The sequence below is a fragment of the Neltuma alba genome, unplaced genomic scaffold (assembly GCF_004799145.2).
Source record: "Neltuma alba isolate B1F8T4 unplaced genomic scaffold, ASM479914v2 tig00011648_pilon, whole genome shotgun sequence".
NCBI classification, from domain to species: domain Eukaryota; kingdom Viridiplantae; phylum Streptophyta; class Magnoliopsida; order Fabales; family Fabaceae; genus Neltuma; species Neltuma alba.
This window is the reverse complement of record NW_021636296.1, coordinates 342,973-362,701: the sequence shown is the minus strand read 5'-3', so window position 1 is coordinate 362,701 and position 19,729 is coordinate 342,973. Positions and strand designations below refer to the sequence as shown.

Here is a 19,729-nt window from a genome sequence, read left to right as displayed (position 1 = left end):
GAACCTTTTTTTTCCTTTGCCATTTATAATTGTTTTTTTTTTTGGGGTGAGATCTCAGTCTAATATTGGCATTAAATAATGCTTCCATAGGAAACATGAAACTAGTAACCAGAGGAAGAAAGGCCGGAGACCCAATGGAAAGCAATCTGTGCTTATCCTCTTGCACTTGAACTGGAACTGGATAGAGCAGACACAAAAAAGGTACGTAGGGGCTGGAAGGATATATTGTGGGATTTTCGTTGGGAATAATTTAGAAAAGGAAATGGAATCTGTAAGCCTGTAACTCAAAGTGCTCAGCACAACAACGGTCAAAGATGGAGAGGAGTACTAATGAATAGGGAGGAGTAGGCACTTTGAAAGAGGTGGTCCCAAAGTTTTTGTAGCAAATATGTCATATTGCCTGTCAGACGTGGGCTCATCAAATCGTACCCAACTTGCTTTCTTCTCGCTGCACCTTTGGAATCCGGCCCCCACCGGCCACCACCACTTTCTCCCCTCACATCTCCTGCACTGCATGTGACTCTTAATCATTATTCATCATACATTACATACATATAGATTCTTCATTCTTCTAGACCCGATCATTTGCTAATTAATCCTGTAATTAACTACTTATAATTAAGAATCATTAGCTTTAATTAAGGTGGGACAATTGCGCTGAAGGAGACATTAAGGGTGGGGGGGTAAGGCTTACTAAAATGAATGATGTAAGAAGTTGAAGATGGAGGAGAATGGGGTCCAGATTCATCAGAATATGGAATCTCTAAAGGAAAAGGGAGAGGCATGTGTTGGAGTGATAGAAACAGTGAATGAAGGAAAGGAGTTGAGAGAGAAGAACAGTGGGATGCACAATGTAAGTAAACAGAGAGAGAGAGAGAAGGTTGCCAACGGGGTACCAAAATATGGAGGTGTGGTTCCCATTGCTATCAGATTTGGCAGTTCGATTCTGGTCCAATTGATGTATCCTTGTCACTGCTCCCAACATCTCTTCTATCCTCTCAATTATATTCACCTTTGGTTCAATTTATCTTGTTGATAATATATGTATGAATTCAGTGTTTTAAAATATAAGCAATAGCGCCAACAAGTTCTTTGAATTCCGAAAATGTTATTTTTTAGGAGAGTTTTAATCTCAAATGCTTTTGACATCATGGAAATTGATCTCAAATTAAAAGTGATCAGGAATACCCTGAATTCACACATGCAAAATATAAACAGTACATACATGTGTGTGTGAGAGAGTTTGATAGATACAGGGAGCGAAACAAGGGAAGAAGAGAGAAAAGGCGTGCATGTGAGGACGGAATTGCCAATGAATCAGAGACAACAAAACTGGTATATGTCCCTATAACACCCGCTTCTTCCATAGAGCTCTCTTATCCCTAACTTTTCAACATTTTCTCCTCCTCCATCATGCCCTCTTTGACCTTTCTATCATACCTTCCACTTTACTCTCTGCCTGTACATCAGTTTCACGTCCCAAGTCCTCTTCCATCCCTTGACAACGATGTTTCAGCACGCAGTACTCTAATCAATATACATGTTGTAATTACGCTTATAAACGTCTCTTTATTCCGGCATCAGCTCCTCCTCATTAGTTTTGTTCATCACATTCATTGTAATCAATTATATGCTCTTTCCATTAACCTCTTCATCTTCACGTTAGATTCTTCTCTCCTTTTCCGCCAATGCTTTGATAAACTATCAATTTCCCTTCATTTTTGTCAACACTTTTTTATTTTTAGTTCTTTGGTGATAAATCTATGAATATATGGTCGGCGATCTTTTGGGACCAGTACTGACTGTTCACGAAAGAAATGGCATCCATTCATTTGGTTTCACTTGTAAAAACATGTTATCGAAGGAGTAGCAGTAACATCAACTGACACAGACATCAAGAGAAATCAAACATGAACTCTTTTATATATCCCTTCCAGAATAATGCGTTTGAACATTGACCTTTCTGCGTCAAGTTCCTAGAGATTGAAATGCGTGATCATCTAATCATGATAACGCTTGATAGCTTTCACTAGTGTGTGTGTGTGTGTGTGTGTGTGTGAGAGAGAGAGAGAGAGAGAGAGAGAGAGAGAGAGATGGATGAAAGAAAATGGGAAATGGATACAGACGTGTCATTTTAACCTGTCATCTCCGCAACTATGTCTTCCTTTCTAATATCTTGCAAGTTCGATTTGAAACCGATCTTTTCTCCTTGGGATGTCAATGCACGATATTTGGCAAGCCACTCACCTTCAACCAATCTTCATACACATTTTGGAATGATAAAAAATAATGAGAGACGTCGTGTCAAGCCGAACTATGATCTTTAAGCTAAATATTCCACAAAAACGGTCATTGTCGGTCGAAAAACATTAATCCTAGTAGTGGAAGGTTGGCGTATAATTGCAGTGAACAAGGATTTGGAAGGATTGATGAGAAGCACTTGGGTCTTTTTCTGTGTGAAAGTCAAGCATGTTCATCTTTCTACATCAAAGTGCAAATCTCAAGGCCCCATTATTGAATTTTGATTGCAGAACGACCTTGATGATCACAGTTCACAATCACACTTCACAGCTACGGGTCGCTGCATACGGCTAGCACCTGTACATTCTTAGATATGGATGCTGTCATATTGTTATGGTACTGGAGTGTCTTGGGATTCATTCACCAGTCTCATTTGCGATCATCCAATCGTTTTGGCGTGAATTTGCTGAATCAGTGGAGCCATATTTTAGTTGATACTATTAGCCATGAACTCTCCTCTTCATCTCTATGGCTAATGCTATTCTGCTACCAAGCATCGGTCAGTGACTTCAAAACAGAACCCCACCTTATCAAACACTTTATACTACATCTATTTAAATTAAAGTCTGATATTATATCGCGTAGCAGAATCTGTATCATGACGTCTCGATGAACAATGAGTATTGAGATTGTCTGAGACAGTAATCAATCCCGATCAGATGATGGCTTGGATTGTGGTAGATGGAAAGCTTCCCAATCAGATTACATCATTCCCATGTTCCCTCCAATCCCAAATTCAAGCAAACTTCAAGTTCTCTTTCGACTAATCATTTGGCATGGGCTCTAATACCTACTGATTAGTTACTTTCATTGAAATTGAGCAGAAAACTAAGACTAGTTGCTGTAACTTCGCATCTTTACCCATGTCAACGGTTTCTGATAATTGAAATTGCTTCTATAATTCGAAAATTCTTGGGATGTTATTATATTTGGCATAAACGTGAAACTTCTTTCAAGATAGTATGGTTTTAGATACACGTTGAAGGCGTTTGCTAGGTTCAAGGCTTTGGTGGCAAGTTTGGAATATCGCTATCAAATCCTTCCCTCCGCATTACATTTTAGCAACACTGTTTTTTCGGAAGCTTTACCTTATCTTACGCGTGCTATCAAAGGCTATTTCTGAGTAATGTATGGTGCAGAGAGAACAGGGGAGTAAAACATGGCTAAATATTTACAACTTTACCAGGCAAATTAGAAGCATTCCATTCAAACTATTTATAAATTACCGAGAGACAGAGAGAGAGAGAGACTTAAGGCCTTGCCTACGACTAGAATAAAATTCCTTTGCTTAACAACTCGAAGGCACATCATGTGTTTCTTGATAGAGGTATATCTTTCAAGCTCAAATCTACAAACCCAGAAAGTTACTGGTTAATAAAATAGCGTAACTAGGCTCAAGCGGAGGGTAGAACAGATAGAGAAACCTTTCAGAAATAATCTGTTGGCAGTTGCTCCAGTGCAGGATCAACAATTCTGACTTCCTTCTCATCTTCAGTTGCCCGGAAGAGAGGAGCGTCCAGGTCAGGAGGGTTCTGATAACAACAGAATTAATTGTTTACTTATCTCATCAGAGTGTGACCATCAAAAATGAAAGATCGAAACCAGAGGTTGAAATTGAAGGTTCAACGTTATATTCATGTTACCATGCTACGAACGAGGGCCCAATTGACACCTTTGAAGAATGGGTGCCGCTTTATTTCGTTTGCTCCTTCCTGTGAGCCCAATCGGTTTTTGGGATCTCTGTGCAACAACCTGTGTATCAACTGCTTTCCATGGAGACTTACCTGCATTATAACTAAATGCTAATTAACACGAACAATATTATCATATAATTTTATCGTCAATCTTTCAATAACTGCTCTGTTCCGGTTATCAATCGTGTCAAAAATGGACTCGGAAGTATGAATATATAGACACTCTGGTGACTTTAAAGAACGTAAGCCACACCAGAATAACAGTTCGTAGCATCAAACATAACAAGTTGCATTGATGACAGCTTGATCAATAAATTCGACGAATTCTTTCACAAGCATGCATTTTCCGACTGGCGGGACCAAAAAGGCATCATATATCGTACCGGCGTGAAAATTTTATGCATCGAATGAGAATAATTTATAGGTTTGTTCGGCAGAGTTATCTCACCGGTTTACTTTTGGGAAATTTAAGATCCTTGTGAAGAATATTAGCAAATGTTTTCTGCCTTGTCTTCCCCCTGAATGGTGTATATCCATACATCATTTCATACAGAAGAATGCCTAAAAAAAAAAAACAGAGAGAGAGCAATCAAGTCAGTCTTTATGGGGTTCATAATTTTCAAATATGCCCGTCTCATATTTTTCCTGCGAAAACCTACACGTGTCCCTTCAGGACATATATAAATGCATTCAATTTTCTTCTTATGTGGTTGAAATTTAGAAAACTGATTTAGTCTCCTTCATTTGTTATAAATTTAACCGTTAGCAATTACCAAGAGCCCACCAATCCACAGCACTAGTATGGCCTGAACCAGTTATAATTTCCTGCACAACGTATTGAACTTTCAATTACAATGAGGCAGACATAATCTATGCAATTGAAACATCTGCTTCATAAACTTCAGAAATTAAGCAGTGAAAAATGATTTTTTGTTGAAAATTATTCGTGAGCAGGACTAACGTAACAAATGCATATTTTGAATATTTGTTTGCATCTTAATGTCCAGAAGTCACAAACCGGAGCAATGTACTCTTCTGTGCCAACAAAAGAATTTGAAGCTCTCATAGGTTCGGCCACAAATATTGGAGTTTGTTGTCCCTTCTGTTTCTTCTTTTCATTTGAAGGTAGAATTAAAAGCTGCAAATGAGGGAAATCAGGCATAGTTGTTACGACAGTCAAGGGTTAAAAAGTTTTGCTTCTAATACAATTAAGAACTGCATAATCCGAAGCTCTTGACACCAAGATACCTGTGGTTTGCTGGATGTTAAACATGACAAGTCAAAATCTGTCAGAGACACATGCCCGTTGCTCTGGAGTAATACATTCTCTGGCTTCAAATCCCGATATATTATTCCTACAAATTGTTACCAAATAATATAATTTCGATTTTGGTCTAACTATGAAATGTGATAACATGCACACAGAACCTACTTTGCAAGGAGGGAATTTTGTTTTAGGAGCAAAACGTTCACAGAATTGTCCAAAGGGCAATGTTTGATGCCTCAGTTTGATAAGAAATTTTCTGCCACAACTATAAATAATTAAATAGTTGTATACTGGTAAGTTTATTGAAGTTTCAGTAGAAAAATAATGTTCACTAAAAATTTCCTGAGTTATAAGACAGTTTTTTTGAGTTTTTCTTTTGGACCAAAAGTTTTTTTTTTTTTAGTTAAATTGTGAAGGTAACAGCAGAAATTATCATCTTGTAATGGGTAATCATACAAAGGTTAATAACGAATAAGAGCCTACCTTGACAATGAAGGTACTCCAGGGCAACCACAACCTCAGCAGCGTAAAACCTATAATCATTACCGCATCATGTCAGTTCGAGGCCAATATAGAAATATAAGTTCAAGAATTGTAAAATGATTATCAGCGTTAAAAGTTGGCAATGATGAATAAAAGAGCCTGGCATTAATACTGTTTTCACTTGTAGCATAATTTACCTTGCTGCATCTTCTTTGATAACTTTTGTTGGCTGCCGGTCTAGAAGCAGGAACAGTTCTCCACCGGGACAATAATCAGTTATCAGGCAAATATGCGTTTTGGTCTGCAAATAGATGACAGTCAAATCGATAAAGTAAAGCTGCCATGTAGGCATCATTGACAACTTGGATTGCAGCTACTCAAATGAGTGTGCTAGGAAAAGGAATATGACAAAATCAGGGGGAAGTCATCTCTATAAAGCAGAGACGAAAGTTGAAGAGCTTGATACATATTGGCATTGCAATTCTCTACATAGACGTCAGAAAAAGGGATCGAGTAATCATGATAAATACTCCTACTAGTTTATCTGAACATTAATTATTAATAAGCATTTTTTAAGAGTAATACTGGACTTTCAAACCTGAAAAGAAGCATATAATGCGGGAAGAAAAGGATGATCCAACATGTCGAGGATTTCTCTCTCTGTGCAAGCTCTATGCACCTGCCATAAGGGTAAAAAGGGGTAAAGTGTCACTATAAATGTATTTACCATGAAATAACACATAATCATAGTACATAGATAGTGTTAAAGATCGAACTGATTACAGATTTTAATGTTTTAGAGAAATTTTACTTGGAGGTCGTCATTGACACGAATTTTAAGGGATGGAAATTAAACTACATAACCAAAAGGAAATGTTAAATGATGACGTAGTACGTTACCTTGTTGCGATTTAGCATAACACCCTTGTCCATAGCCTTCATGGCAAAATATTGGCCAGTTCCACATAGCTCCACCAAATGCACACTGCAAGCCAGCAAACAAGAGGATAATTCATCTTCTCATGGAGCAGAATTGAAATAAACTTCCTATTATCCGTATTGGTCAAGAAATTTTCACCAAAGATTATACAGTGTGAGCTCTCTAAATTTTTCAGAGAAAGCAGAGGACAATTCCTCTATATTCCTTTTAGATACAGAAATGCCAGTGCCGAAAATTTTAGAAAAACCTTTTTGAAGTCTTCGACCATTAGCAAATAATGTTACCATTACTCGCACACTGTTCTCTATCAGTCGGGAAAAAGAAACACTAGTTCATAAGTATTGATGGATCTTCCAAATACCACAGAAATGCACTTAGAAGTTTTGATTCTCTCTCCAGTGGCTGTTATAATTCATTTTACCGGGGGATGAATTTAACCTTTATTCCACCAAATCAAGCTGGCCTAAAATTGTCGGGAAATGAACAATAAAAACTGGAAAACAACCTGCCAGTGTCCCCAGATCCCAAAGGTTTGATTGGCCTAAAATGGTTCAAGCCTATCTGCTCTCCACTTTCCAGGATCTGCAAAATCATTGTTACATAAGTAGCTAGCAAAATGTAACATGCAAGAGATAAAGAAGTGTATAGAAAGAATATCCAAATACTTATATGAGAGCATAGATAGGTTTAGAAGGGTTTCTCTTGTCATGCTTACCAACTCATAATAAATAAAATCTTCAACTAAATACAAAAAAAGGGATACAAATAATATTGTCATGGGTTTTCGGTGAGCCAATGAAAACCATGGGAAAATAAAGACAGAGGTAGATCAGCACAGATTTCAAACGAGCAATGTCGTACATTCAACTCCTGAATCTTTCTTCCATTAATAAGTATAAATAACTTCAGAGACAAGAAAGCATGGCATGGTTTACAACATGATAGCAATACCTTCAGGATAGCACTCCAAGCAGGGTTATCCTTCCTATGAGGTTTTGGAAGGACCACTTTTGAGTGGTTTAACCATAAATCTTCTGGTGTCTGCAGGCAATCTAATGTTATTGTCACTAATTGAATTCAAAAGCTCTTCCAAAAAAGATCAGTAAGATACATTACCAAATTCGCATCCGGAAGTTCTCTCACTGCCTCATCAACATTTTCTGCAGTTTGTTTAACCTGAGGGAAAAACTCGATATAACTACGAGGAAAACAAAGCAAAATAGATATAAAAAAGATACTTTTAAAAATAGTGCAAGAAAAAATCATTTGCATGTTGTTCTTTAGTCATAAAAGAGGCCTATTAGTTTCATTGGAAAAACACAGCCAATCTTAGACTCTCAAATATGAAGCTTCTAATTGAATGTGTAAATATGTCTGATCCTAACAATTAATTTAATGTCACTTGGAAAGAGGCCACACCAACTGTTCTCCCTCCTTTGCCGTGTTTTCTGCAATACAGTTGTGAAGAGGTTCCACATGCTGGCTACCATCAAGTTGAACTCCAATAAAATATTGTACTTCTCCCTATTAAACCAAGAACGAAAAGAGAAATCGCTAAGATTATAGAATAAATGTTTCAATTTGGCTCTGTTGAAATTATAGGTTAATGGAAAGCAACAATGACCCAGAACAAAAGCCACATAAGAAGATATAAAAACAACAACAGTAGCAATTTTTATTCCAGTAGGTGGGGTCGATAGTATGGATTACATTGCGCCAATGTGTCCCAACACAATCCACAAGAGAAGATATTTAAAAAAACACCTCCAAATGAATATAAAAAAGACATATACCTTTTGATCACGCATAGCTTGCAGATGAAACAAGTTCCAGAACTTTTTGCCTGGTTGAAATTCAGTGTTAGATTGCTATATTTCATTTGCAGGCATAGAGGGAAATTCTAAAACAAGAGTATATAATGAGATAAGCCTATTGAAATGGCTCTCCTATGAGATATAAAAATGCTCACCACTCTTTGTATAATTAATCAGCTGCACCGTAACGTCTGTTTGGTTATCAATCGCCTCTCTAATTTTTCTCACAGTTGCTGGATCAGTTTCAGGCCCTTGCAAAAACCTGAGATCACCACATAGATTAATGCAGGTGACTTTCAAATTATACATGGACGCTTCCATTTCCAGTGTCATGCTTTTTAGTATAAGAGCTGTTGTTTTAATATTCATTCCCATGCTAATGGAAGATTACTTCAAAACATACCTGCAATTTCTTCCCAAAATTTCTTCACGACTGTACTCGGTGAGTTCTAGGAAACTATCAGATGCGAAGATCTGGATAACAAATACAAAAACACTTACGTGTGAGACGTCTTCATCTCCAGTAACAAATCCAATTTATAGTATCACTGTTGTAATTGTAATCAACTATTAAGAAGAATCTTACGATGGGATTATCAGGCAATCTTGGATCTGTAATGACAAAGTTCTTCTCAATACGCTCAAGTGTTGTTGCAAGATCAAGACCCTTTCGCTTCTCCCTTTGCGCTAGTTTGTTGTCATCAATACTATCAGGCCTCTCATCTTCTTCCTCACTCCCTGAGCTGCCCTCCACAATTTCATTGTCTTCAAAGCTCTCATCATTGGGCTGACTTTTTTTAATGAACCTGAAGAACAGGAAGAAAATGCGGTGATACCGAATCATACGCAAACGACATATTAAACTATAAAATCGGAGAGCCGAACTCAGTGAAGAATAATCATACCCCATGAAAGAACGACGACGATTTTTCTGTTTCTTTTCAGGCAGCTCATTGATTTGCTGCATTGAATTTCGACGCCCCCCATGTGGTTTTGGCCTTAATGCAGCAACGCTCTCTGATTTCCTCCTTGGCAAACTTTCTACTTTATGTTCTTCATCACCTCCAGATTTTCTTATCAATGGACGTTTTCCTGATTCACTGACTGCTCGGGGCCGCTTCACTGCCTTTACTAACTCAGATACTGCAGAGGAAGCCTTCTCTTTTTGACGAACTGTAATAGAAAGTCATTAGTATAGTTAAGCCTGTAATATTCTTACTTTTGCTTGGTTATAAAATTCGTTTGAAACATGCTTAGTGGCCACATGATTCAGACAGCTTGAAATCTTCGCTCTTCAAGACGTGGTTATGTTTCAGTAGTCTTTAGAGTCTTCTCAAAGCTCGGGAATAAGCAAACATATTACGCCTTTCTATTGGGCCGTAAATTTTTTGTATGATTCTATATCAAAATCCATGCAGCCAGCAGCTTCAATGCTTTTTCTTTTTTTCCAGTGAACTTTGTTCAAAAACAAAAAATCAACTGAACAAATTATATATTTATAATTCACCAGTTTTATTAATCAGTATTTCTTCGCATCAAACTCCGAAACATGATCTATCAGTATTTAGTGATCAGATAGACATGTCGTTTCCTTTCATTCCATTCATGTTTATCTGTTTTTCCTGTCTGGAGAGTTCAATAAGCAGCTTCCAGGAAAGCCGTTATTTCTTGAGAAGCCAGATTAAAGTTTACCGTCATAATGAAAGATTTTTCATGACATTAGGAGTGAAGCCGGAAAATATCAGATGTGTCCAATTATTCTATACCATCATATCGAATCAAAGATTCGGGTAATCCATTGGGACGTAGCGTCTTCTCCTTGGACCCCTCCGTATGCTTGCTAACCTCTACTAGCATTCTGTCAGAGTCACCCACAAAAGATAAGGCATAAGTAATCATCCCACAGTATTACTGTTACTATTGAATTAATAATGCCACACAAATGTCGTAATCGCCGTTCATTAACAAGCGTAAGGTTTTACTTGTGTTACACTGTCTCGTTACATCAAGGCCCGCAGCAATCAATGTCAAGGTCTGAATCTTAGCCAGCAGGAATTGACAAACACGTAACGTTAGCTCAAAATATAAGAGTATATATCCACAGCCTCGTGCTCTTATCAATAATGGGATTCTTGATGCTGCAAGGAGCAATCTTCTACATTCAGCTCGGTTCAGGTTCCCCCCTCCCCCTTCCCTTCCCTTTAGTGAGATTAAGGTACCCATAAATTCTATGCAACCTATTATTTCCGTGAATGGTATTAAAAGTGACGACGATCCCACATCAATATGGTTTATTGAAATTTTTCCCTTGCGCTCAAAATATGCACTTAGCTAAAAAGACATCTTTAAATTGTGAAAGAAAAGGACTATTCCTTGTATGATTGATAAAGTTAGCTGTTTTAGGTGAAAAGCAAGTACTTTAATCCTCTAAACAATTATGGTGAGGCTTCCTCAACCAAAAAGAGAAGCAAATCTTTAATGTGCGCACAGAAAACCATTTGGATAAGCACCTCTCTATATGCTACTCCTCCGGTCTTTAATATAAGACTTAATTCTTGAGTTGGTTTTAATCCTAAATATAAGACCCATTTACCATATTTATTAATTTTCTCTAAATTACCTCTATAATACACCTTCAACCATAATCAAGTAGAAAGGGGAGATTGGGTATTAAGAAAGATGATTATGATGTTTTAGTAAAAATGTGTCACTTTTCTTATAATTAATTAATTTACCTAACTTTTTTAATCTAATCAAATTAGTTAAATGGGTTTTATATTAAGGACCGGAGGAGTATAATTTTTCACTTGAAAGAAGATGATATACTCTGAGCAACACATCCAATAAACCAAGGACGCACACTACTTTGAAGTGACCCATCATATACTAAGGATTGTCTGTTCCTACAAGATATTAGCCCCATTCACAGGCATTGTCATCTTCATCAAGCTCTCCCCCCTTTCAGTAAAATATCAAACGCCTTGTGTGTGCCAAAACTAAAGGGGTCTATTTTCGGTCCCAGGTGGCCGAACCCAAAAAAAGAAATAAGAAGAGGGGTCCCGACCAGCCCCACGAATTAAAATTGAAATTAGGAATAGAGAAAGGGAACTAACCCAATAAATTTGAGGACTTGGCCATCGTCGTCCTTGATGGGTGAAATGGTGAGGAGGTTCCAGAAAGGAGTGCCATCTTTCTTGTAATTCAGTAATCTTCCACAGTAACTCGTCCCTGCTTGCAGCGCCTCCCTTATCTTTGCCACGTCCTCCGGATCCGTACCCGCTCCCTGTAAAAAGCGACTGGGCCCCACCCACCGTCATTTTTCGTTATTACAGTTACAATGACCGTTACTCTCATCCCACTATTAAAAAATTACCGCATCTCTAATTTTGTAAATTAGAATAATGATTTTTTAACGCAAAGCAACTTCGTCAGTTTAATATAAACGTGCTTTATATAATAGATAGATTATGTATTGATGTCAATTTGTGTATCTAAAAAATATATTGATGTAAATTTGTCAAAGAAAGACAAACAGAAAATTAAATTATATTACCAGTTCCTTCCAATGACCTCCTTGGAAGTATAACCCGTCATCTTAAAGAATCCGGCACTAGCATACATGATCGGATAATCGGGTTTGGTCGCATCCGAGACCACGAAAGTCTGTTGGAACATCGACAAAGCATCCTTCAAATCCTCTGAAATTCTCGGAAATCCCCGTATTTCTTTTCCTCCGTCTTCCGACGAGTCACCGGAGCTTCTCACCGAGTTATTTGAGTTCCTTCTCGAGGTACCTGAGATCTTCGCACTTGGTTCCTCTCCTCCCGAGTTTCTCACAACCACTCCCTGCGGCTTCCCCGTCTCCGTGTCAGTCTTCAGCACCAGTCCCCACTCAGCAGCTCTCTGCGCTGCCGTGCCTACTTCTCCGGCAAAATTCACGGAGGACGGGGATTTCGGGGTCTGCTCAGGTCGCTCGTTAAGAATGGCGGACAGAGTCTGCTGCGATGGACTACTGGAGTCCTTGAGGGCCATCCATGATGTGCTGGTGACTTCATCCTTGTGGGTGGCGGTGGTCGGTTGCTCTGTCCAAGTTTTCCACTTTGGCTGAGATCGGAACGGCGAATCTGATGGACTGTCCGTTGAGTAGGAGGAAGGGTTGAACACTTCGAGCGAACCACGAGGGTCTCTCGGAAATGATGACCTTTTTTGTGATTGCTTTGCTGGTTTTTCTGACTGCTCCATCTCCCCACTGTTACGAAGCGTTCATATGTAATCAGAATGTGAATATTACGAACAAAATTTCAGTATAGACCCTCCATCTCTCCCTGTTTTGAATCTCAGTGATTAGATGAAGTTATTAATGTGTGGAGAATAATGATCGAGTCCGAAATTCAACTCGGACTCCCACACACATAGTTGTTGTAGTTCAAGAGATTAGCATTTATATGAGAGTATCGTGGGGTAGGGTCAGTAATTGTAATAGGGACTCTGGAGAGTGATGGAAGCATATCACACATCACTCTAGGTAGATTTTGTCAACGGTAAGTGAAACTGGAGTATGTGACTGGAGAAATACGAGGGAGACATAATTTATCAATACATTAAAGCCGAGACGAGGACAATGCGTGGGTTCTTTGCTAATTATGGCAATATAAAAGTAACAGCAGCACGGTGTCTGCGGGATATTACTGTCTCTGATAAGTCATGGAAGCTCTGCATAATGCAGAGCATCCTTAATGCCTGGAAATCGATTGAGAAGTGTTGACGACTCGGTTGAAGTCTAGGAGAATGGTTATAGTCACTAAACAAGTTAGCGTGCAAGTGTGAAGCGGGACAAGTGTCGATCGGAAAAGTCACCAGCGGCTTTGGAGGTAACATATATAAAAGTTTACATTACAAGAGTTCATCAAAGAGCTCAGCCCAGGATAAGGACAATTCGGCAAGCATGAGAGAAGTTCAAAAACTGAAAAAGAAAATGAAGATATAACTAAAATTGCAATTACCTGAGGAAGGAGTTCTGTAATGCTAGTGATGAGACTGGAGGGTTTTTTGCTCAGAGAAAGCGAAGAAAGGATGGAGGATATATAGGAAGAGAAAGGGAGATGAAGGAGATGGTATTCTAGAAAAGAGTTCTAAAGGGGGACAATCATTGTCGAAAAAGGCTTGGCCTCTTATCCCTGTGCGTCGAAATCTCACATGATCCTGAGCAGGTTTAGGGTCACTGTTCAAATCATTTCAAAACTTCATAGGAAAAATATTCTTCAGAGGAATGATTTCGTTTTCACTCTGGCAACGGAGTAAGGTTGTTCTTGAGAAGCTTACCTGCAATGACTTGAGCTCGCGGTAAATGAGTGACAGACTGGAAGTGGGTTGGCAGGAGAGCAAAGGAACAAGAGAGAGCAGGGAGGGGGGATGTATACCTTGTCTCTGCCACGTTGATATTTGCAGAATGTACCGACCACTTGTTCCTACGACAATACTGTTTTCGTCTCTGTGTCGGGCAAGCCCACCTATAACTGATGATAACAACAACGCCACACAACCGAAAAAAAATATCCCAATACTGCCCCGACCTACATGTGATGTAAATATCTCCCTTCCATTTTTACCAGTTTATTACCATAACACTCACAATTTTTTTAAAAAAAATGCTGAGCTGTGCACACAGAGAGAGAGAGAGCAGAGGAGATAAGACACGTGGCACAAAGCAGACACAACGGGGTGGCATTTTTTTGGAAGGAAAAAACAGACATAATAGGAAAGCAGGGGTCACAGGCACGGAGGAGGGGTTGGGAATGAGAAGGCGGGACGCCAGGGCGGCGGTTGATGGGGACGACACACGACCACAAAAAGTGAGGAGAGTGTTGTAATTAAAATATTTCGTGGAAAATGTAATATATGGCGGAGGGTGTTTACCCTTCTCTTTTTTCTTTTTCTTTTTTCCATTTTCTGGGCCTCAACATGTGGTGCTACTCAGGTAAAGTTGCTTTCATCAATATGTTCAACTTCATGACGTGGACTCTCCAGGATACCTTAGAATACAAAGCGATAAGTTCTTCTCTCATCAAATACCATCTTCTTCTTCATGAACAAACGTCATCCCTTGCTCTAATTTTTTGTTGGAATATTATTGTTTTCAGGATTAAAAGGGGGAAAAAAGATAAGCCTGCTGGGAAGTTGGCTGAAAGCGAAATATGAGAGTATCAATTAACTTTATATTAGTAAGTTATTTGAGACGCAGGATTTGATTAAGCTGCCTTGGTTTCTCTCTCTCTCTCTCTCTCTCTCTCTCACCCATGCATGTGTGGCATGGGCCCCCACACATGAAGATTCCACATATCGTAGTGCTATTTATTCCGTTTCATTATTTTCTTATCTTCTTCGTCACTTCTTAATCAACACCTATTTGCTTTTATGATACACAAGTAATAGTGGACGTAAGTCAACAGAACATTTTATTTATCACGGTAAGTAAAACAAAAGTCTTGTACATACGCCTCCCCCACTTAGTTGACATTTGGGTGATGCCGCGTCGGCTCGTGGAGAAAAAACAACTTAAAGGAAGGACGGGTGATGAACCAGATCTATTACGCCTTTAATCTTGAGGTAGTCTCACTCATCAGTTCTTAATTAATGTATTGTCTGTCCAGCCCAAAGGCAAAAAAAAAAAAAAAATGAAAGAAAGGAAAGAGATGGTAGAGGTCCCAATGTCCCATAACCCATGTGAACGCCTTTGCATGTATCCTCTTATCTGTTTCCTCCCGTGTGACCCTCACATCACCTCATACTGTTTTATTCAATAATACATGGCTTCTCATATTAATTAATTGCTATTTCATCACACGATATATTACATTCTACACAGACAATGATGGAGTTTCTTTAGAATCTTGGAATTTAAATGGTTGAAAGTGAAGTAAAAGATCATGGGACTGCCGACTGTGGGTAAAGATAATTTTGGGACGAAATGGACACTTTCAAAGAAACCCATTCTGTGCGTCATTTGCCTTGGATCACCGTCGGCTTGTACTTGCCACATGCAATTCATCAGATTCAGTCGCACATTTGAATGTCCTTTAGTTGCTGGGATGGCAGGGATAAGGGACCCCTGACCCAAATTTCTACTTCCATCAACATCCACAGCTCTGACCATCACTCGAGTAGCACATCCGTGTTGGGCAAGGCGAATCCGATACCCTTTCTAATTGTCCTTGCACTATTTTCACGACAACGAGAGAAACAAAAAGTACGGACTGAGAGACAATTTCTGAGTTTTTGATTTGAAAATGTAAGGTGGCAGGCAAAATACAGATGTACCATCCCTAATTTTCAATATAAGAGTTAATTGACTAATTTGAGTAGATTAAAAAATTTGTTAAATTAGTTATTATAATAAATAAGTACTATCTTCTTTAAAATACCCTTATTAACCAAGTGTATTAACTTTAATATTTAATATTTGATGAAATATTTAACATGTGTAACTATTACAATAATTACTTTGAAAAAAAATAAAAAGATATAAAAGATAAAATAAATTAGGATCTTATGTTTAGAATCAAATTAAAAGTTAAACTATTTTTATATTAAGAATTAGGAGGGCTAATATATTGCCATGAAAATAAAACCCATTTCAAGCGGAAGAACCGAAGGGGGTTTCCAGAGTTCAACATGTGATCGAGCTCTTCCTGGCAAAAGGAGAGGCATTATATCCGGGCTTCGAGCTGCCCGTTTATAATTGGGCTCCTAAAACCTCCCAACCTCAGTGCATTTCATTTTTTGGAAAAAAAAATGATCTTTTTTTTTTTTGGAATAACAAGACTAAAAAAGGGGAAAAAAAAAAGTTCTATTATTTGAGCGCATCAGCAAACCTCACCTAGAAGCACGAAAAGCCCGCACCGGGGGGGAAAAAACGCAAATTAGTAACTATTCTCTCTCCCTCTGCATGATCCGATGAATTCTGAGCTTCAACCACCTGAAAGATCGTGGAAGAGAAAAAATCAGTTTGGAACCAAATGTACTCTGCTTGCCAGCAACAAATGATCCAGATAGGCTCTACAAGTATAATCTCTTGGTTCATTCTGGCGATGATCATGCTATACATCCTCTACTCCTCCAACCTCGTCCTCTTTCAGAATGAGCATCGAGATTGTTCCCCACATTTAGATGACGCCTCCACGAAACACTTTCATCTGACTAACACATCCTCAGCTACCATTAACGACCAAGAGAAAGCTGGCAGAGGCGAAGAAACAAAAGAAAAGAACCTTACAGTTAGATCACCGCCCCCTCTGTTATCTAAAAGGCAGGACACCGAACTCAAACACATTGTGTTTGGGATAGCAGCTTCATCCAAATTGTGGGATACCAGAAAGGAATACATAAAGATATGGTGGAAGCCTAACGTAACCAGAGGGATAGTCTGGTTGGATGGAAAAGTAAGTACTAAAAGTGACGAGGGGCTGCCCCAGATTCGAATTTCTGGAGACACCTCAAATTTCAAATATACGAACCCTCAGGGGGATAGATCTGCACTGAGGATTTCAAGGGTAGTAACCGAGACATTCAAGCTTGGGATGAAGGATGTGAGGTGGTTCGTGATGGGAGACGATGACACAGTGTTTGTGGTAAATAATGTAGTCAGAATTCTTTCCAAGTACGATCACAGACACTTCTACTATATTGGGAGCTCATCAGAGAGTCATGCTCAGAATATATACTTCTCTTATTCCATGGCATATGGTGGAGGAGGATTCGCTATAAGCTATCCATTGGCCAAGGAGTTGGCCAACGTACAGGATCGTTGCATTCAGCGATACCCGGGTTTATATGGCAGCGATGACCGAATTCAAGCTTGCATGGCTGAGATAGGTGTGCCGCTAACCAAGGAACTTGGGTTTCATCAGGTAACACTAATTAATATTATTGGATGGAAATGGTCAGTGGTTTTGCTTCTTACTTGTTTATGTCTTGGTTGTGCAGTATGATGTGCACGGAAACCTATTAGGCCTCCTGGGGGCACATCCCGTGACCCCACTAGTGACAATGCACCACCTTGATGTTGTGGAACCCATATTCCCCCGAATGAACAGAGTACAAGGCCTCAGACACCTGATGCAATCCATCAAGATGGACTCGTCCAGCATAATGCAGCAATCAATCTGCTACGACAGAAGCAGATACTGGTCCATCTCTGTATCGTGGGGCTACGTGGTTCAAGTCCTCAAGGGAGTATTGTCCCCAAGAGAATTAGAGATGCCCTCGAGAACCTTTCTCAATTGGTTCAAAAAAGCTGATTACAACGGATACTCCTTCAACACGAGGCCTGTTTCCCATTACCGCTGTCGAAAACCCTTCATTTTCTACATAAACACGTCTCGATACGATCGAGCCAGTAAACAAATTGTTGGGACATATACTCGTGAGAAATCTAGACTTCCTTTTTGCCAGGGGGAAATGGAAACTCCGGAAAAAATCAACTCCATTGTTGTTTTAAAGCAACCAGATCCTTTTCGCTGGCAAAAGGTACGGATTCTCAATGATTCAAATGAGATAAAATGATTTACAATAACGTAGATACATTTCCGTCCATATTTAATAAACTTCCTTTGCAGTCGCCAAGGAGGGACTGTTGTAGAGTTCTGCCATCACATCGAAGATCAACCATGTACATATGGGTGGGCAATTGTCGAGATGGTGAAGTGGCTGAATTGTAGCATGGAAAGGTACATATAGTTCATTATTCAAGGCGTATAGATAAAGAAATAGCTTCTAGTCATTTTCCTAAATCCTAAGATTACGATTGCATCAGAAGGTCCACGAAACACAAATTGAGATATTGTTACTGACCATGAAATACAAGCTACAATTTTGCCGTCCAGTGCATATTGTTTTCCATTTCCGCCATGTAAATTCAAAAAGGCATGTCAGTAGTGATAGTTCGTTTTGGCATGTATTCTACATAACAAGTTCAACCAGGGCAACAGAACCAAAATATGGTTCTTGCAAAGAAACATAGGTTCAGCTAATTTTGCTGTCTTGTCCAATAGAGCATCTCAAACTTATCGGAGATGAATTGACACAAAGTTCGGTAAAACTTCAAACCCTGACACCTTATTCATTGGAAGAAAATGATGTTTCAATTAGGCGAGCTCACCAAATGCAAGGAAGTTTCATTGTGGTGTGACAGATTTTGAGCAAGTGACAAGATTGGTGGTGCGGACACCACTAATATGGCGAGATCAGCATGTGTAGTGTTAGGCAGCGGTGCATGAATCTGATGTATGACTGTAGTTCTACCATCTCTAACCGTCACATTCACTGTTTTCAAAAGTCCAAACAATTTATAGAGAAGACTTTGTTAGAAAATTGAAGAAAATTCCGAATGAACAGTAATTTTATGATAAACAAATAGCCCAAGGGCTACTAAGCCTATTTAATGACCACAGAAGTGGCAAAAGTACTTGTTCGATCGAACAACCGAGATTTACACTAGGAATAACAGCGAAGAATGGAATGAAAGTTGATTATCTTGTAGAAAACTATTAGCAATCAGCAACTATAATTTATTTGAATACAAGGTACACGCTTGAAAGATGATAGAACAGTAGATTAGAACAAGTCAGAATACGAAGAAAGTAAAACAATATGAGGATAACAAGCACAGTTGTGTTGAAATTTATACCTGGAAAATAATTGAACCAAAGCAGGAAAAGGCAAAGCAGCAGAATCAAAGGAATAGCGTGAAGCCATTTCTCTGCCGATCGTGATAAGGAAACCTTTCTCTTTCCATTGGTGCTTCGCGTATCGTAAAGTGGAGGGCCGGACGTATCATCACCGTCTGTTTTTCCTCGCTTTGTTTGTGAAGGATCGCCGAGATTGACGGCTCTGTGCTCGCCAGAGCCGCGAGAACTCGCATTTGAGGTCCTTTGCTGCATCTGAATGTTATCGCCCTCACACAGATTCAGAAGAAGAAGAGAGTGAGTGTTGGCGTTTTGCAATGATAAAATGGAAGAAAACTGTGTCAGTTAATAATTCCAAGGCTTGGGGGTTCCCTGCTCGTTTAGTTAATCAGCAAACTTTCGGGCGGGAAATTGGTTAAGCGGGCAACGCATGTGGATGGCCAAAGCGCCGAGGTAATTATCCGCCTGCCACTGGCCTTGATATTACACACTCACCAGCAGGGTGTATAAAATATATGTAGGTGGCATTTGATAATTGTACTATCCAC

The 19,729-nt window shown here is 39.1% G+C and overlaps 3 protein-coding genes across 5 annotated transcripts; 1 reads left to right on the top strand and 2 right to left on the bottom strand.

Annotated features, from left to right (window-relative positions):
• Nucleotides 1-3,451: 3,451 nt before the first annotated feature.
• Nucleotides 3,452-13,898, bottom strand: LOC114716226 (phototropin-1). Of its 3 annotated transcripts, none has more exons than XM_028901194.1 (23): nucleotides 13,822-13,898; nucleotides 12,053-12,748; nucleotides 11,613-11,795; nucleotides 10,266-10,357; nucleotides 9,405-9,672; nucleotides 9,086-9,305; nucleotides 8,903-8,973; nucleotides 8,655-8,761; nucleotides 8,479-8,528; nucleotides 8,105-8,209; nucleotides 7,802-7,861; nucleotides 7,637-7,726; nucleotides 7,191-7,267; nucleotides 6,646-6,730; nucleotides 6,344-6,424; nucleotides 5,943-6,046; nucleotides 5,746-5,795; nucleotides 5,244-5,350; nucleotides 5,014-5,133; nucleotides 4,769-4,820; nucleotides 4,444-4,556; nucleotides 3,945-4,085; nucleotides 3,452-3,833 (listed from the first exon to the last, which is right to left on the bottom strand). In XM_028901194.1, the coding sequence occupies exons 2-23, from the start codon at nucleotides 12,739-12,741 to the stop codon at nucleotides 3,729-3,731; spliced, it is 2,970 nt and encodes a 989-aa protein (XP_028757027.1). In that variant the 5' UTR covers nucleotides 12,742-12,748; nucleotides 13,822-13,898; the 3' UTR covers nucleotides 3,452-3,728. The 3 variants fall into 3 exon arrangements, with proteins under 3 accessions (XP_028757027.1, XP_028757026.1, XP_028757028.1); XM_028901193.1 differs by lacking the exon at nucleotides 13,822-13,898 and adding an exon at nucleotides 13,503-13,800; XM_028901195.1 differs by lacking the exon at nucleotides 13,822-13,898 and having other exon boundaries at nucleotides 3,452-3,649; nucleotides 3,726-3,833; nucleotides 12,053-13,457.
• Nucleotides 13,899-16,514: 2,616 nt separating this feature from the next.
• LOC114716198 (uncharacterized) lies at nucleotides 16,515-18,215 on the top strand. The gene is made up of 3 exons (XM_028901155.1): nucleotides 16,515-17,405; nucleotides 17,482-18,024; nucleotides 18,114-18,215. Exons 1-3 carry the CDS (start codon nucleotides 16,515-16,517, stop codon nucleotides 18,213-18,215), a joined length of 1,536 nt encoding a protein of 511 aa, XP_028756988.1.
• Nucleotides 18,193-19,584, bottom strand: LOC114716232 (uncharacterized). Its single transcript, XM_028901205.1, has 2 exons — nucleotides 19,184-19,584; nucleotides 18,193-18,819 (listed from the first exon to the last, which is right to left on the bottom strand). The coding sequence occupies exons 1-2, from the start codon at nucleotides 19,434-19,436 to the stop codon at nucleotides 18,638-18,640; spliced, it is 435 nt and encodes a 144-aa protein (XP_028757038.1). The 5' UTR covers nucleotides 19,437-19,584; the 3' UTR covers nucleotides 18,193-18,637.
• Nucleotides 19,585-19,729: the final 145 nt, after the last annotated feature.